Source organism: Miniopterus schreibersii, assembly GCF_964146895.1.
Source record: "Miniopterus schreibersii genome assembly, chromosome: 3".
Taxonomy (NCBI): Eukaryota; Metazoa; Chordata; class Mammalia; order Chiroptera; family Miniopteridae; genus Miniopterus; species Miniopterus schreibersii.
Window position 1 is genome coordinate 5,036,851 of NC_138103.1, and position 18,864 is coordinate 5,055,714.

The following is an 18,864-nucleotide window of genomic DNA, read 5'->3' on the forward strand; positions in this document are numbered from 1 at the left end:
ACTTGGAAGAGGCATCTCGTCACTTTCGTCCCCTGTTCTTTCTTAGAAGTGAGTTACTTGGTCTCTAGCCCAAACTCAAGAGGAGATTATTACACAAGGATAAATACCAGGAGGTCATGAGGATCTGCGGGGACCTTCTCAGAGGCTGCTCACCACACAGTGAAATTAGAAATAAAACCCCAATTAATTTTCATAAATTACTTTTAAGAAAAAGAGCATTAAAACTGCCATAACAGAATTAAATATTCTTAAGAGAATAGCCGGATTTCTGGTGTGTCACTACAGCCGTTCTCAGTGGTCAGTCCCTTATTCATTCCATGAATATTGATTGTGTTATGTGTGCCAGACACCCTTCTAAATGCTGGAGATACAAAAAGAAATTAAGGAGATAAAAATATGCATTGATAGAGTTTACAATGTAGGGAATGACAGCAAATACTTGTATAGTGATTATTATAGACCAGGCTCAATCTGAGCATTTTGTATGTATTATCTTATTGAATACTAAAGTAGGTACTTTTCTATCCCCATTTTATATATCCGAGGCACACAGAGGTTAAGTGACTTAACCAAGGTCATACAGCTACTAAGGGGAAAAGTAGCCTAGGAATTTGAACCTAGCCTGCCTCACTCTAGAACCTGTCCAGTTAACTCTGTTATTCTACCTCATTAGGAAAAGGAGAAGTAAAGTTAAGACCTGCTTGCTGATGACCTAGATGAAGAAGACAAACCTCTGGACAGGTCTTCCCTGGTCACTCCAGCTAAAGTAGCCCTTCACTCCCATTCAGTAGTCACTCTGCCCTCTTTTATTTTCTTCAGAGCATTTATCACTATCAGAAATATCCCCTTTCATCTTTGTCTATGTATGGATTTATCCATCCATCCATCCATCCATCCATCCATCCATCCATCCATCCATGTTTATTGTCCAGGTCTTCCCCAACTAAAATACAAACTCCATGGAGGTAGGGAGCTTAACAGTGTACTTCACAAATATATCCCTGATGCATGGAGCAGTTCTCAGAATGTATTAGGTACTGAATAGTAAGTGTGTAATGGGTAAATGAATGATGTGTGTATTATACATTATATATATAAACATATATGCACATGTATGTATTTACCTGTACAGGAAAACATCTAAAAGTATTTAACCACTAAACACAATTTACGCAGCTGTCTCTGGAATTATGAATAGTAAGATATATATAGATATAGATATAGATATAGATATAGATGTATATAATTTATATAATTTATATAAAAAATTTATATAATTTATATAAAAAATATAAATATAAAATCACAAATTGAAAGTCCAAATGTGAGTGGGCTATCTTTACTTTCAGGTGCTCAGAATTTGAGTGGAAACTTGAAGGCTACAGCAAGGAACTAGAAGGTTTTAGAAAACGTGAAGTGATGTCTACAGAAGAAATGAAGAACAATGTTGAAAAACTTCACGAGCTTTCCAAGAACCTAGATCAGGCACTGGTGGAATTTGAGGTTCGATGTCTTGGGATAGGGACTTATGACTCTGTACTGTTCTATTGGTTCTGGTCCTTGGTCTTGTGTTTTCCTAACATCACTTGTCAGCTGGATAGTATTGATTGATTGCTTGATAGACCAGTTCTTTCATTGGTACTTTCAGCTACCTTTTTCTACACTCTTTCATTATACTAGCTTTTTTTGTTAGTCATTAAGTACACATAGAAGAAAGTATAATAGAGTAATTGCTCACATGTATTGAGCATTTATTATGTGCTCAACAATGTACAAAGGGCTTCATATGCACTATATCACTTAATGCCCATAACAAATCTCTGGGGTAGGTAGGTACTGTTATTATCTCCATTTATCCCTATTTAAAATGAGAGAACTAAGACTTGGAGAAGCTAAGTCACTTGCCCTGAAGGTCAACTAGTAAGTTCTTTAACTATTAAAGTTCTTACCTTTGAAGCAAATCAATACAAGAAGGCAACATCATGTAAACAGCAAATGTATATATGAAAATTGTGAAAATGGGGCTACAGATGTGTTGTAGTGGGAACAAAGTTGGTGGAGCAAGTAGCAAATTATCTTAGAGTTATACTCAACTAGATCTCAGCTACCATGACCCTTAGAGGTACAAAGGGATCTTCTTGATTGAGTACACGCCTTATTTTCCTCTCTTGCTGACAAGCATCTTCCTCAACTTGGTTTTCAAAATGTTGAGGAATTTGCCATGGTGACTTCTAGGGGTCAGGAAAACCACCCACCTAATAGACAACATCCCCTTTGCCTGCAGTTGATCAATAAGGAGGAGGAGCTGTTGGAAAAGGAGAAGAGTTCCTTCCCTCTTCTGCAAATGGTGATGACCAACAAAGTGCCTTATGAACAGCTATGGGTGACAACCTATGAGTTCAGCATCAAGTCAGAGGAGTGGATGAACGGTAGGCCACAGTCCCACTATGCTGGGGCAGGATGGAATTGGAGTAATGGATCCACCCCAGCCAATGCTTTTTGCAAAAAATATGCTTTTATTGATTTTAGACAGAGAGAAATGGAACAGGAAAGAGAGATAGAAACACTGATGAGAGAGAAACATCGATGAGCTGCCTCCTGCGCACCCCCTACTGGGGATCGAGCCCACAACTCGGTCATGTGCCCTGACTGGGAATCAAACTGGGGACCTCTTGGTGCATGGGTTGATGCTCAACCACTGAGCCACAGTGGCTGGGCCACCCCAGCCAGTTCTGAAGTAAAGTTTGATCTTCAGATTCTGGCGGGACTTTGCATAATATTCTGATACTCTGGGTTAAGGCATCCGCAATCAAATTTTTCTGATATGATAATGATGGAAGGTAGGGCTTGAAGAGCCAGACCTATTGCCAAGGTAAAACAGAACAGGCAGCCATCCAGAGACATGGATTGGATAGTGCCTCGGAGGCAGGTGGTGGGAGAATGGGATAGCAGTTCCATTAGTGCGCTGTTCCAGAAAAGGCCAAAGTGCCATGGACATCTATAAACTCCTTTTACTCTAGATCCTGGAGGCTGGAGAGAGATTGAGAGGGTAGGGTCAACAGAACTTAAAGATTGACCTGATACGGGGCAAGGGGGCAGGGCGGGAGAGTGAAGGACCAGGATGACTTCTAGACTATTAGCTCAGGCAAGTTGGTGGATGCTGCTGTCACTAAACATCAGTATCCTAGTCTTTGGCTCATCCTCTTGTTCTTCTGACAGTGTCATTCACAGGACGGAAGTTTTTAATTTTAACGAAGCCTAGCTTGTCATTTCTTTCGTCTACCATGCCCTTGTATCTAACAGGTTATCACCAAACCCAAGGTCATCTAGATGTTTCTTCTATGTTATCTCCTAGGATTTTTATTGTTTTACATTTTACATTTAAGTCTATGATCCATTTTGAGTTAATTTTTGTGAAAGGTATAAGGTCTGCATCTAGATTCATTGTTTTACTTGTGAATATCCAGTTGTTTTAAAATCATTTGTTGAAAAATTATTTTTTCTCCATTATATTGCCTTTGCTCCTTTCTGAAACATCAGTTGACTATATGTAGGTTTATTTCTGGGCTCTCTATTCTTTTCCATTGACCTTCTTTCATCAATACCACACTTGATTGTAGTTTTATGGTAAGTCTTGAAGCTACTGGAAAATGTCAGTCCCCCAATTTTAATATTATATTGGCTGTTTGGAGTCTTTTATGTCTCCATATAAACTTTAGAACCAATTTGTCAATATTGAAAAAAAACCCATAACTTGCTGGGATTTTTATTGGGATTGTGTTGAATCTATACTCAATTTGGGAAGAACTGGGATCTTTGACATTGTTGAGTGTTTCTATCCATGAACATGGAATATCTCTCCATTTATTCTCTTTTTTGCTTTCTTTCATCATAGTTTTGTAGTTTTCATTATACAGATGTTGTACATATTTTGTTAGACTTATATCTAAGTATTTCAATTTTAGGAGTGCTAATGTAAACGGATGTGTGTTTTAATTTCAAGTTCCATTTGTTCACTAATGGTATATAGGAAAGCAGCCCTGGATGGGTAGCTCAGTTGGTTGGAGTGTTATCCCAATATGCCAAGGTTGAGGGTTCAATCCGCAGTCAGGGCACATACAGGAAACAACCAGTGAATGCATAATTGAGTGGAGCAACAAATCGATGTTTCTCTTTCTTTCTCCCTTAAGACAATAATAAATAATAAATAAGAATAAAAAGGAAAGCAATTGACTTTTGTACATTAATCTTGTAACCTTGCTATAATTGTGAATTAGTTCCAGGAGTTGTTTGTTTAATTCTTTCAGATGTTCTATATAAAGGATCATGTCAGTGGCAAACAGTTTTATGTCTTCCTTCCCAATCTGCGTACCTTATATTTCTTATTCTTGTCTTTGCATTGCTAGGACTTCCACTGAATGATGTTGGAAAGGATGGTTAACGGGGACATTATTGCTGTGTTCCTGATTATAGCTGCAAAGAGTCTAGTTTCTTACCATTAAGTATGATGTTAGCTGTAGGTTTTTATATACGTTCTTTATATCAAGTCAAGGAAGTTCCCCTCTATTTCTCACTTGCTAAGAATTATCATGAATGTGTATTGGATTTTGTCAAATGCTTTTTCTGAATCTATTATGATCATGTGATTTTTCTTCTTTAGCCTATTGATGTGAAGGATTACATTGATTTTTCAAATGTTGAAACAGCTTTAGATACCTGGAATAATAAATCACAATTAATTGATTGTGGTGTATAATTCTATTTTATATATAATTGGATTCAATTTGCTAATATTTTGTTGAGGATTTTGCATCTATATTAAGGAAATATAGTGGTCTTTAACTTTCATTTCTTTTAATGTCTTTGTCTGATTTTTTTATTAGATAATGCTGGTCTCATAGAATGAGTTAGGAAGTATTTCCTCTGCTTCTATCTTCTGGAAGAGATTTTAGAAAATTGGTATCATTTTTTTCTAAACTATTTGGGAGAATTCACCAGTGAACCCATCTGGGCCTGATGCTTTCTGTTTTGGAAAGCTATTAACATAGTTTAATTTCTTAAATACATATAGGCCTATTCAGATTGTCTATTTCTTCTTGTGTGAGTTTGGGTAAATTGTATCTTTCAAGGAAATGGTTCATTTCATCTAGATTATCAAATTTGTGGTCATGGAGCTCTTCACAGTATTTCTTTATTATCTCTTGAATGTTCACAGATATGCATTGATATCCTCTCTTTTATTTCTTATTTTTAAAAATATTTTTAAATTTTATTTTTGTTTAAAATATTATAGATGTCCCTTTTGCTTCCCAATGACCCTTTCCACCCCATCCCATCCCCCTCCCCAGTCCCTCTCCCTACCATTGTTTGTATCCTTGGGTTGTGCACATATGCATATAAATTCTTTGGTTACTCTCCCCCCTCCACCCACCCGCCCTCCTCCATCCTTCTGACATTCATCAGTCTCATCTATGCTTCCATGTCATTGGATCTATTCTGTTCATCAGTTTATTAAGTTCTTTAGATTCCACGTATAAGCGAGATCAAGTGATGTTTGTCTTTCTCTGCCTGGCTTATTTCACTTAGCGTAACATTCTCCAGGTCCCTCCATACTGTCCCAAAGGATATGAGATTCTTCTTCTTTACATCTGCATAGTATTCCATGGCGTAAATGTCCCACAGCTTTTTATCTGCTCATCTACTGATGGGCACTTGGGCTGTTTCCAGATCTTAGCTATTGTGAACTGTGCTGCTATGAACATCGGGGTACATATATTCTTTCTGATCAATGTTTCAGGATTCTTAGGATACATTCCTAGGAGTGGAATCACTGGGTCAAAAGGCAGCTCCACTTTTAATTTTTTGAGGAACCTCCATACTGTTTTCCATAGTGGCTGCCCCAGTCTGCATTCCCACCAGGAGTACTAGGGTTCCCCTTTCTCCACACCCTCGCCAGCACATGTTGTTTGTTGACTTGTTGATGGCAACCATTCTGACAGGTGTGTAGTGATACTTCATTGTGGCTTTAATTTGCATCTCTCTGATGATTATCGACGTTGAGCATTTTCTCATGTGTCTCTTGGCCATCCGTATGTCCTCTTTGGAGAAGTGTCTATTTAAGTCCTTTGCCCATTTCTTATTTGGGTTGTTTGCCTTCCTCTTGCTGAGTGCTATGAGTTCTTTGTACACTTTGGAAATTAGCCCCTTATCAGATTCATCCTTGGCAAATATGTTTTCCCAGACCGTGGGGTTCCTTTGTATTTTGAGGCTGTCCAGTACGTGGGATGTCTGTGACTTTACTGCCTATGTTTTCTTCCAGGATTTTTATGGTTTCGTGACTTACATTTAAGTCTTTTATCCATTTTGAGTTTATTTTTGTGTATGGTGAAAGTTGGTGGTCTAGTTTCATTCTTTTGCATGTATCTGTCCAGTTTTCCCAGCACCACTTATTGAAGAGACTGTCCTTACTCCATTGGACGTTCTTGCCTCCTTTGTCAAATATTAACTGACCATAATGGTGTGGGTCTATTTCTAGGGTTTCTGTTCTGTTCCATTGATCTATATGCCTGTTGTTGTACCAATACCAGGCCGTTTTGATTACAGTGGCTTTGTAGTACAGTTTGAAGTCCAGTAATGTGATCTCTCCCACTATGTTCTTTTTTCTCAAGATGGCTGAAGCTATTCGGGGTCTTTTTTGGTTCCAGATAAATTTTTGAAATGTTTGTTCTAGGTCTGTGAAGTATGCAGTTCGTATTTTAATAGGAATTGCATTGAATTTATAAATTGCTTTGGGTAGTATGGACATTTTAATGATATGAATTCTTCCAATCCATGAGCATGGTATATTCTTCCACTTGTTTAAGTCTTCCTCTATTTCTTTTTTCAGTGTCACGTAGTTTTTCAAGTACAGGTCTTTTACATCCTTGGTTAAGTTTATTCCTATCTTATTTTTTTAGTTGCAATGGTAAATGGTATTGTTTTTTTTAGTTTCTCTCTCTACAAGTACGTTATTGGTGTATAAGAATGCCATTGATTTCTGGCTGTTGATTTTGTATCCAGCTACCTTGCCAAATTCGTTTATCAAATCTAGTAGTACTTTGATGGAGACTTTAGGGTTTTCTATGTGCAATATCATGTCATCTGCAAATAATGACAGTTTTACTTCCTCCTTTCCAATTTGGATACCTTTTATGTTTTCTTCCTGTCTGATGGCTATGGCGAGGACTTCCAGTACTATGTTGAATAAGAGTGGTGAAAGTGGACATCCCTGTCTTGTTCTGGTTTTTAATGGGAATGGTTTTAGTTTTTGCCCATTGAGTATGATGTTGGCTGTAGGTCTGTCATATATGGCCTTTATTATGTTGAGATATGATCCCTCTATTTCCACTTTGCTGAGAGTTTTTATCAAAAATGGGTGCTGGATTTTGTCGAATGCTTTTTCTGCATCTATTGATATGATCGTATGATTTTTCTCCTTCATTTTGTTTATGTGATGTATCACATTTATTGATTTGCGGATGTTGTACCAGCCTTGCATCCCCAGAATAAATCCCATTTGGTCATGATGTATGATCTTTTTAATGTATTGCTGGATCCAGTTTGCTAGTATTTTAGTGAGGATTTTAGCATCTATGTTCATCAGGGATATTGGCCTATAATTTTCTTTCTTTGTAGTACCTTTATCTGTTTTTGGGATTAGGATGATGCTGGCCTCATAAAAAGAGTTTGGGAGTTTTCCCTGCTCTTGAATTTTCTGGAATAGTTTGAGTAGAATAGGTGTTAATTCTTCTTTGAATATTTGGTAAAACTTGCCTGTAAATCCATCTGGTCCAGGACTTTTGTTTGCTGGGAGTTTTTTGATTACTGCTTCAATTTCATTAGTTGTTATCGGCCTATTCAGGTTTTCTGACTCTTCTTGATTCAGCTTTGGAAGGTTGTATGCTTCTAGGAATTTTCCCATTTCCCCCATGTTGTCCAATTTGTTGGCATATAGTTGCTCATAATATTTTCTTACAATCCTTTATATTTCTGTTGGGTCAGTTGTTATATTGCCTCTTTCATTTCTGATTTTATTTATTTGGGTCCTCTCTCTTTGTTTCTTAGTGAGTCTGGCTAAAGGTGCATCAGTCTTATTTACCTTTTCAAAGAACCAGCTCTTGGTTTCATTGATTTTTTTTTATATATATTTTTAGTCTCTATGTCATTAATTTCTGCTCTGATTTTTATTGTTTCCTTCCTTCTACTTCATTGGGGCTTTTCTTGCTGTTCTCATTCTAGTTCTTTTAGTTGTTGTATTAGATGGTTCATTAGATCTTTTCCTTGTTTCTTGAGATAGGTCTGTAATGCTATGAATTTTCCTCTCAGGACTGCTTTCGCCATGTCCCATAGATTTTGGGTTGTTGTCAGTTCATTTTCGTTACTTTCCATGAAGCGTTTGATTTCTTCCTTGATCTCATTGGTAACCCATTCATTGATTAATAACATGCTACTTAGCCTCCATGTGTTTGAATATTTTTGAGTTTTTTTATAGTGGTTGATTTCTAGTTTCATGGCATTGTGATTCAAGAAGATACTTGATATGATTTCAGTCTTCTTATATTTGTAGAGACTTGCCTTGTGCCCCAACATGTGGTCTATTTTTGAGAATGTTCTAGTGCACTTGAGAAGAATGTGTATTTTGCTGCTTTGGGATGAAATGTTCTGTAAATGTCAATTAAATCCATAAGATCTAGTGAGCCATTTAAGGTTTGCATTTCCCTGTTGATTTTTTGTCTTGATGATCTGTCCTGTGCTGACAGTGGGGTGTTAAAGTCCCCCACTATGATTGTGTTGCTGTTAATCTCCCCTTTAAAGTCCTCCAAGAAATTTTTTATATATTTAGGTGCTCCTATATTGGTGCATAAATGTTTATAAGGCTTATTTCCTCCTGTTGGATTGATCCCTTTAGTATTATGTAGTGACCATCTTTGTCTCTTGCTATGGTCTTTATTTTGAAGTCTGTTTTGTCAGAAATAAGAATTGCTACTCCAGCTTTCTTTTCCTTTCCATTTGCATGGAATATTTTACTCTATCCCTTCACTTTTAGCCTGTGTGAGTCTTTTGCTCTCAGGTGGGTCTCTTGTAGACAGCATATATTTGGGTCCTGTTTTCTTATGCATTCAGCTACTCTATGTCTCTTGATTCGACCGTTTATTCCGTTTACATTTAAGGTTACTATTGATAGAAACTTATTTAATGCCATTTTTCCTCTTTATGCTGATGTACCTTTCTCTCACTATTCTTTCTTTTTCTTAAAGCAGTCCTTTTAGCATTTCTTGCAATGCTGGTTTGGTGGTACCGAACTCCTTTAGCCTTTTTTTGTCTGGGAAGCTTTTTATTTCACCTTCAAATTTAAATGATAGCCTTGCTGGATAAAGCAATCTTGGTTGCATGTTCTTGCTTTTCATTACTTGCAGAACTTCATGCCACTCCCTTCTGGCCTGAAGAGTCTCTGTTGAGAAATCAGCTGTCAGCCTTATGGGGGTTCCCTTGTAGGTCACTGCTTGTCTCTCTCTTGCAGCCCTTAATATTTTCTCTTTGTCCTTGACATTTGCCATTTTAATTATGATGTGTCTTGGAGTGGGTCTCTTTGGGTCCCTCTTGTTTGGAACCCTCTGTGCTTCCTGAACTTGTGTGGCTTTCTCCTTCACCAGCCTAGGGAAGTTTTCTATCATTATTTCCTCCACCAAGTTCTCTATCCCTTGCTCTCTTTCCTCCCCCTCTGGCACTCCTATAATGCGAATGTTGTTTCGCTTCATGTTGTCCCAAAGCTCCCTTAGAGTGTCCTCATGCTTTTTAAGTGTTTTTTCTTTTTGTTGCTCTGATCGAGTGATTTTCTTCTACCTTGTCTTCTAGGTCACTTATTCTATCCTCTGCTTCATTGAGCCTGCTTTTAATTCCTTCCAGTGCATTCTTGATATCAGATACAGCATTCTTTATCTCTTTCTGAGTTTTGTTTATGGTATGTATCTCTTTTTTCATGTTTTCACTAAGGTCCTCGATCTTATCATCTAGAGTCTTCTTAAGTTCCTTGAACATCTTCATCATCCATATTCTGAACTCCATTTCTGATAACTTGCTTAACTCCATCTCATCAAAGTCTTTTTCTGGCGATTTTTCCTTTTCTTTTTTGGGGGGTTGTTTCTTTGTCTCACCATTTTGGTAGGTCTTAGTGTTTGTATCTATATATTAGATATATTTGCTGTCTCCCAGTCTTGTGGGATGGGATTTTGTCTTGTGGGTCCACTGGAGCCCAGAGGTGTGTTTTCCTTATACTTCTGAGCTCTTTGCTCTAGGTGTGTCCCTCTTGTGGGTGCTCCTTTTGTGGTTTCTTTATGTTCTCCTGTTGTGGTTGGGTCTAGATTGTTGTTGATCAGTCCTTGGGAGTACCCTCCTCTCAAGTTGGCTAACTGTGTCTCAGCCCCAACCTCATCATGTAAGCTGTTGTTTGGGTGCTGACAAGGCAGGACAATACACAACTAAACTTCCAGGAAACAAGGGGTATCTTATAAAATATCTTGACAGTCACAATGAAAACAACCCACGTGCAAATAGAACTGGGAGAGTGAAGGGAGAACACACACACACACACAAATGCTTAAAAAAGAGAGAGAGAAAGAAAAGTGACACTTAGAGAGAGAGAGATGTATATTGTTGTTAATACTGGTGAAAAGTTAGAAAATAATAAACTAAAATGTAAAATATGGAGAAGGTACTGGGAGATAACAGAAACAGAGAAAAGATTCTGAAAGAAGGGCCAGCAAAAAATTAAGGGAGAGAATAGGAATAGGATAATAGTTGAAAATGAGAAAACAAAAATACAATAAAGAGAAAAAGAGAAACTAACAATCAAACATAAGGACAGGAAGACAGAAGGGAGGATATTGTCAGCTATTTTGCAATCTTGTAGTTGCCTGGTCTTGCTCCAGAGTCTTCTGTAGAGTCTTTAGGGTGCAGGGTGGCTAGTGTAGCTCAGGGTATCACTCCCCTTAGAGATGTTGCTGTCAGGCGCTCACTCTGCGGGAGTTAGTCTCTGCTCCACAGCCAGCTCCTCAGTTCCTACCCTGTCCTCTGATTCTAGTCCCCCAGGCTCTGTCCTGCTGCAGCTTCAGATTGACTTCAGCCTATTGCCTTGTCTGTCTGGGCCGTTTCAGCAGCCTGGGCCCAGTGGGTTCGATTAAAGGACATTCCAGTGAGCCCTTTGCCTGCCCAGCCCCCAGCAGGGGTTTTCAGCGTTTTCTCCAGCTCCCAAACAACAGTCCCTGAGAGTCTTATTCTTGTGATGTCCTCGTATGAGCTGCTCTCCCTTCCCCCTCAGGACTGTGCCCTGCGGGGGTGTCTGGGGCCTCAGTGAGCGGGACCCGCCCCTTTCCTGTTGGGGGCGGGGCTTCTGGCTGCGGGAGAGGCCATCGGGCTCCGCCCCTTCCTGCTCAGCTCTGGTTGGCTGGTCGCACCAAGCCCGCCCGTCAGACTGTCCACTGTGCAGACCCCAATCCCAGCCTCCGCTGGTCTGTCCCCCAAGTGCAGGCTGGGAAGGTGGGAACCAGTTCCACGATCAAACTTGCAAACGCACAAAGCAACACACAGGCAGAGAGTCCGCCCTGCCGGGTCCCGTCACCTGCACACCAAGGCCCCCAGTGGGAGGGGACCCAAAGTCAGCTCCATGCAGCTTCCCGCACCGCTGGTCTCAGCAAAGCTGGGGCAGGTTCACGCGCCACCACGGCACCCCTCAGCTGGTCACAGATCCCAGCCTCTCCCACTGGGAGCTCAGGGCGGGAGGACACCCTCAGGGCTGGTCACAGATCCCAGCCTCTCGGTACCGGGAGCTCAGGGCGGGAGGACACCCTCAGGGCTGGTCACGGATCCCAGCCTCTCCCACTGGGAGCTCAGGGCGGGAGGACACCCTCAGGGCTGGTCACGGATCCCAGCCTCTCCCACTGGGAGCTCAGGGCGGGAGGACACCCTCAGGGCTGGTCACGGGTCCCAGCCTCTCCCACTGGGAGCTCAGGGCGGGAGGACACCCTCAGGGCTGGTCACGGATCCCAGCCTCTCCCACTGGGAGCTCAGGGCGGGAGGACACCCTCAGGGCTGGTCACGGATCCCAGCCTCTCCCACTGGGAGCTCAGGGCGGGAGGACACCCTCAGGGCTGGTCACAGCTCCCAGCCTCTCGGTACCGGGAGCTCAGGGCGGGAGGGCTCCTCCCCTCCCCCCCGCCACGCAGATTCAGCGCTTTCTGGGGCTCAACACGATGCCCCACAGGGAGGCCGAGGGTCCCCGTGTGCGGCTGCTCAGCGCAGTCCTCTGGTCCCTCACCACTTGGGTGCCACAGACGTTGGAACAGCCTTCCCTGTGGTCAGCACCCCAAGCATTAGACGCCGGTCGCAGCTGCCACTAGAGGCTCTGTTTCCCGGGAAGGCGCCGGCCGCCCTCAGAGACTCTGTTTCCCGGGAAGGCGCCGGCCACCATCAGAGGCGCTGTTCCCTAGGAAGGCGCCGGCCGCCGTCGGAGGCCCTGTTTCCCGGGAAGGCGCCGGCCACCATCAGAGGCGCTGTTCCCTAGGAAGGCGCCGGCCGCCATTAGAGGCCCAGTTTCCCAGAAAGGCGCCGGCCCCTCCGGGACTCACCGCTCCCCAGGGTCCCTCTGCCCTGTGTGCGGGGCGCTCCTTCCCCTCTCTGCTCCGGGTGTGGGGTCCCCGCTTTTGGATGCCGTCCACACTCCTGAGGGGAGGGAGCCCTGCAGCCTCCAGGCCTCGGGGCTCGGAGCCCAGCGCAGGCTTCAGGGGGGATGCCCTTCCTGTGCCCCCCTCTTACCGGACTCCGTGATGTTTCCTCAGTGCTCCCCACTCGCGCTCCATCCACTCAGGTGTGTTTCTCTGGTTTTTCTAGGCTGGCTACGGAGGATTTTAGGAGGAAATTGAGTCTGTGGCTGGGAGCGGAGGTGCTGCTTCTCACAGGGCCGCCAGCTTCCCTCCTCTTTCATTTCTGATATCAGTAATTTGTGTCTTTTTTCTTGGTTAGCCTGGCTGAGGGTTATTAATTTTCTTAATCTTTGCAAAGAACCAGCTTTTGGTTTTGTTATTTCTTTTTTTCTGCTTACTTTGGATTTAATTTTCTCTTCTGCATACCACAACTTTTGATGTTATATTTTCTTTTTTTTAGCTCAAAATATTTTTTTTATTTCTCTTGAGATTTTCCTTTGACCCATGTGCTATTTATAAGTGTGTTGTTTAATTTCAAAATATTTGGGAAGTTTACCAGCTATTTTCCTATTATTGAATTATGAGAGTGAAAATCCTTGCCTGCTTCTTGATCTGAGGGAAAAAGTATTCCATCTTCTACCATTAAGTAAAATGGGTTGTTTTGTTGTATGTTTTGTAAACCGCTTTATTGTAGTATGATTGACATGTAAAAAGCTGTGTATATTTAATGCATACAAAAGTATAATGTTAGCGTAGCTTTTTCACAGTTGCCCTTTATCAGATTGAGGAGGTTCCCTTCTATTTCTAGACTGTGTAGAGGTTTTTAACATGAATGATATTGAATTTTGTCAAATGCTTTTCCTGTGCCAATTGATGTTATCATGTGATATTCCTTGTTTAGACTGTTAATATGGTGTATGACATTGTTTGCTTTTCAAGTATGAAACCAGCCTTGCATTCCCACAACAATCCCCACTTAGACATGGTGTATTATTCTTTTTATCTATTACATGGAAGTCATGTACATTTTTTTTATTCTTTTAAAAAAATTTAGATTTTGGTTACTTAAAAATGTTGGGTTGATGTAGCATGTTAGTAATTAATGAAGCTATATTCATGGAGCTATACGTAGCCTCAGCAGCCCTGAAAGAAACATTTTTGAGTAAATTTGCAATGTCATGATGCAAGAATTCATACTGATTTGAAATATCGAAGGGGGAGGAAGCAGCAACATGCAAGGTTTTGACTGACTGTGCGACCTTGCTAAAGGGTCCCTAGAAAAGAAAAAGCAGAGAAGGAAATTAATGTTTGGGCACTTTTTAAAAAATGACGTTTCATTCTTTTAAAATAATCTATTTTTAAATAATTTCAGGCTCTCAAAAAAGTAGCTAAAACTATACAGAGAACTCCCATGTCTCCACTCACCCACATTCTCCAGTTGCCAGTATTTCTCGGCATTTGTGGAACACCTTTCAGAGTTCCTGTGATAGTGTCTATAACCAGTGCTAACAATTGACTCCCTATCTGCATTGCGTTATACACGAGGCGTTAGGTTAACCACTGTACTTACCTCACTTTCACAGTCACCCTCCAAGTTTTCATTATTACCCTTTGTCACAGGTGACTGCTGAGACTTCAAAAAGTTCAGTAAACATGCTCAAGGCTTCACTGGCTAAATAGAAGATTCAGATGCAGACCCAACTCCAAAGCTTGTGCTTGTTCCCGTATCCACACCATAGGCCCAGTTCTAAGTTCAGGTACATGTCACTGGCATCTACTTGGTCATTTGACCCTTCCCTCAATCTTTTTCATTTCAGGACCCCTCTTTTTACTGAATGCTGAGGAAATTGCGGAGGAAATAGGGAACATGTGGAGGACAATATATAAACTCACCAAGACCTTAACTGACTTGCCTGCACCCAGGCGCTTGGCAGAGAATGTGAAAATGAAGATTGATAAGTTCAAGCAGCACATCCCTATTCTCAACATTTCCTGCAACCCGGGAATGAAAGACCGGCACTGGCAACAGGTCCCTGTCACTCCCCCCCCGCCCCCCAGCCCATACTTGGTCCTGGTAGCCCCTTGGAAGGCAGGAACCATTGCTAGGTCAGGCTTCTTTCTGAAAGGAGGACCTACTTGAAGCCAAGGGGGTAGTAGTGGGGGCAGTGGCCTTTTGACATAAGGGAATGGGCAGGATAAGGGATGCTTGCCTTTCCACATGAGCAGGTCCCCCTTTTCTTTGGGGACCCCATTGCTGGTGGTTGAGTACTGTTCTAGCCCGTGGAGACAAAGACTCTCCTATCTGCTTTCTTAGCAAATAGCGGCTCCAGGCTGTAAAGGGCGACGAGGGTATTGAATTACAGTGGGAAGGGCCTTGGTTTGTTCCTTGAGCCTGGCTATGCACGAAAGTTGCCTCTTTTCCTGGGGGCTCCAAACAATGCCTGTGATCTCCTGCTGGGGCTGACTGCTGTGGAGTTTCATCATCCAACAGGCTATGTTCAGAAATAGTTTCCCACTCTTCTTTCAGCCCTTTGAGTCTATAAATGAGAATAATAAATATCTTCCCTAAAAATAGTTGGGATTTTTATAAGCAACCAAGTGTGAGGGTGATAAGTGTGGTGTGAACACTAACCAGAGAGTAGAAAAATTCACTGTTTCTGTAATACTTATCACATTCAGGGGCCAGCAATGGCCTTGAAACAGCCTCGAGCAGGAGTTGCTCTGGGTGGAGATGGAGATTCCTCTCTGACCTGGCCTGGAATTCCCTCTCTCAGAACCATGCACAAGGCTGAGGACATTGTCTTTAGAAGAACCCAATCTGAGGGCACACCCGTGACTTTCCAGAGAATGGTGCCCAAGCGCAGTTGCTAGGAGCATTTTGATCTCCCCAGGGAAATGGAGATCTCAGTGAGTGAGTTTTCTGTGGAGGGGAGCTGCTTTCAATTTCCCAGGGAGACTTGAAGCTCAAGACTGCTAAGGCAGGGCTGTAAAGAAGGGCAGAGGAGGGGTCGTCTGAGTAGATTTCTGGCCTTGAGCTGCCCCAGCAGACCCTCCCTTGTGCTCAGAGGGTGCCTCTCCCTGTGGACCCAGCCTGACTAGAATTTCGACCATTTGGAGGGTGGGGAGGTTGAGTAGGGCTCTGTCTCTTCGTGAGACGGGATAGAAAGTGCTGTCGTCGATGGTGGTTAACACTCCAGGGGGCTTGGAAAGCCACCCCTCCGCCTGGTGCTCCGCCTGTGCTGCTGCTGCTCTCGGCTAACCATTCCCAGACAGTCATAATTCTCACGCATAGACCACTTAGATGGGCAGATTGGGGAACATGTTCCTTAGAATTAAAATAGCTCAATATGGCTAAGACTTATCGCGTACCAACCATGTACCAGGTCCTGTGTTGCATATGTCATGTGGACTCTCTCATCTCATCCTCCCAGCAACCCTTTGGCTTAGGGACTATGCTTATCTCCATTTCACAGATAAGAAAACTGAGTCTTAGAGGGATTAAGTTGCCCTGTTGCTAGTATGTGAGGGAGAGAACTGGAATGTGGGTCTATGACTCAGCCCAGACAGATGAAAAGAGAGCAAGAAATAGCAGATGAGAGGGAGTGGAAGCCGGGGGGCAGTGAGCCGTAGGCGACAGTGACGTGCAGCCAGGGAAGTGCCTGCAGAGTAATGAGCCCCTGACTGGGAAGCCCAGTGGGCAAGCTCCGAAAGGACACAGGCCACCAGATACACTCAGGGCCACCGCCACGCCAAGCCCCTTCCGGCCTGCATTGTAGGTCACACCGTGAGCCACCCCATGACAGCCCAGGCCCGGGGAACCCTTCTCCATCCTCGTGCCTGACTCAGGAGACCCACCTGCACGGGTTCTGGTCCTGGCAGGGGAAGGCTAAACCACCTGTAGCCCTCGGGGAGGGGGTGTGAGCGGGGTGCGTGTGAGGTTTCTGACCATTCCACAGGACTCAGGCAGGAAAGGCTGGTGCCTGGGTTTCGGTCGCAAACTTTACTCCTATCAGGACAGAGGTTGCTTCTACAGGTTAAAACAAGATGGAGCAGGTAACATTTGACCTTAGGAAGAAACCGCACTGATGAGCAACAGAGCTGGCCCTCTGGGACAGTGCTGCCCTGTAGAAATATAAGATGAACATATGTGTAATTTTAGAGTGTCTAGTAGCCACATTTTAAAAAGTAGAAACAGGCGAAATAAATTTTATGAGTAAATTTTATTTAGCCAAACATATCCAAAATGGTACCATTTCAACAGGTAATCAATACAAATGTGTTAATGTGCTGTTTCACATGACATTTCCACACTGAGTCTTTGAAACGTGGCACACTTTTACCCTTACGGTACCTCTCAGCTTGGACTAGCCCCCAGGGGCCGCTGGCGCCACACTGGACAGTGGAATTTAGGCTCTTAGACTAGAAAACCAGATGCTCTGTTAATCTCCATAATTAACAAAGCAATTTAAGTAATAAAACTACCAATCTCTGAGTCTTTCTTATGGCCAAGTACTACGCCAAATGCTGAGCACAGCTATGCCATTTGGTCCTAGAAATAGTGTCTTGTTCTAAGTCATATTTAGAATAAATGAGAGCTCAGGGAGGGCAGGCACAGAGGCGCAGATGGTGCACTCCAGGGCTCTAAGGAATGCCGCTTCTGTGCACTACAAGGTGGGTTCTTTCCAAAGCTCTGCAGTGTGTAACCAGCACTGTGGTGCACAGAAGGCCTGAGGGAGATGCATAAGGGCTTTGGAGTCAGAATTGGATCCAAGTCCCAATCCTACCATTTACTAGCTGGATGGTCTTGGACAAGACGCTTAATTTCTTTGTCTTAGTTTCCTTATATGTAAAATGGGAATAATAATACATTAGTACCTTCCTCATTGTGTTGGGAGGATGAGACGAGTACATAAAGGTCTTAAAACAGAGCCTAGGCAGAGTACACTCTCAATAAATGTTAATTACCTTTCTTATTTCTATTACCTTAATGGCCCTCCAGGCGTCCACAGAGCCCAGGTGGGAAGCTATTTGAATTAGCTGGTTCACTCATGCTTTCACCCATGAATATTTATTGACACCTGCTAAATGCCAGGCCCCAGGGACACAAGGTTAAATAAGACAGAACGTGACACACTCTCATGTCCCTTCCTGCTCTGACATTCTTTAGTCCTACTGGGGCTGGACAGAGACAAAATTGGGCAGTAGGTGGGCTTTTTGGGAGCCTCGTTCCCCTCCCATCCCTGTCCCTCGGGCTGCCCGGATCTCACACTCCCTGAGAAAAGTGCTCAAATGCAGCCCCAAGACTACCGAACACCTTCCTTGGGGATATACTCGCTTAGAAGATAAGCTTGGATAAGCTTACAACACACAGCGCCCGCTAACGCTGCCCCCAAGTTAGCACACTGGGATGGACCCTCCCTTGCCAGCACCCTCAGGTCACAGTACTGGGGCTGCCTGTCGCACGTGCTCAGGACTTCCTCCTTTTATTCAGCAAACACTGCAGTTTCTGTCATGGACCAGGCTTTGGACTAGGCCTGGAATTACAAAAACTAGACACAGTCCCAACCCCCAAGACACTGACAGGTCTGCACTGTGCCAAGTGCTGGCGAGAGAGCAGCTCCAGTAGAGCAGACAGAATGCAGTGTGGGCCCCGGGCTGCCCCCGAATCCTTAGGCCTGCACCGTTCGATTCTGTAGCCACCAGCTACATGCAACTACTTAAACATAAGTCCAGTTAAATTGGAAACTCATCCTCTCAGCCCCACCAGACACATTTCCAGGGCTTAGCAGTTGCATGAGACTGGTGGCTGCTGTTAGGGGCGGTGCAGACGCTGAGCTCGCAGGTCATCACGGAAAGTGCTACCTTCAGCCATAAACACTTGGCTTCCATCTGTTTTTTGCAGATCAGCGAGCTTGTCGGCAGTGAAATAAAGCTCACGGAAACGACTTGTCTGGCAAATATGCTGGAAATTGGATTCGGCAAATTCATTGACAAGTAAGGCGCCTCCCTTCCTTCAGGAAGTGCTTTGGTCAGAGTACCCGTAATTGCCACCTGAGGACTGGCCTCAGGGCAGGCTGGCTGCTCCTCCCAACTCCCTGCAGCAGAGCTCTCAGGAGCTGGCCACAGG

General features: G+C 43.2%; 1 protein-coding gene across 2 annotated transcripts in view; it reads left to right on the forward strand.

The window, feature by feature from the left end:
* The window catches only part of DNAH3 (dynein axonemal heavy chain 3), a 146,856-nt gene that overhangs the window by 28,386 nt on the left and 99,606 nt on the right, over positions 1-18,864 (forward strand). For both annotated transcript variants that reach the window (XM_081132049.1, XM_081132050.1), the window contains exons 16-19: positions 1,350-1,503; positions 2,285-2,429; positions 14,555-14,766; positions 18,640-18,731. In XM_081132049.1, coding sequence (XP_080988175.1) covers positions 1,350-1,503; positions 2,285-2,429; positions 14,555-14,766; positions 18,640-18,731 — 603 coding nt within the window. The remainder of the gene's footprint in view (positions 1-1,349; positions 1,504-2,284; positions 2,430-14,554; positions 14,767-18,639; positions 18,732-18,864) is intronic.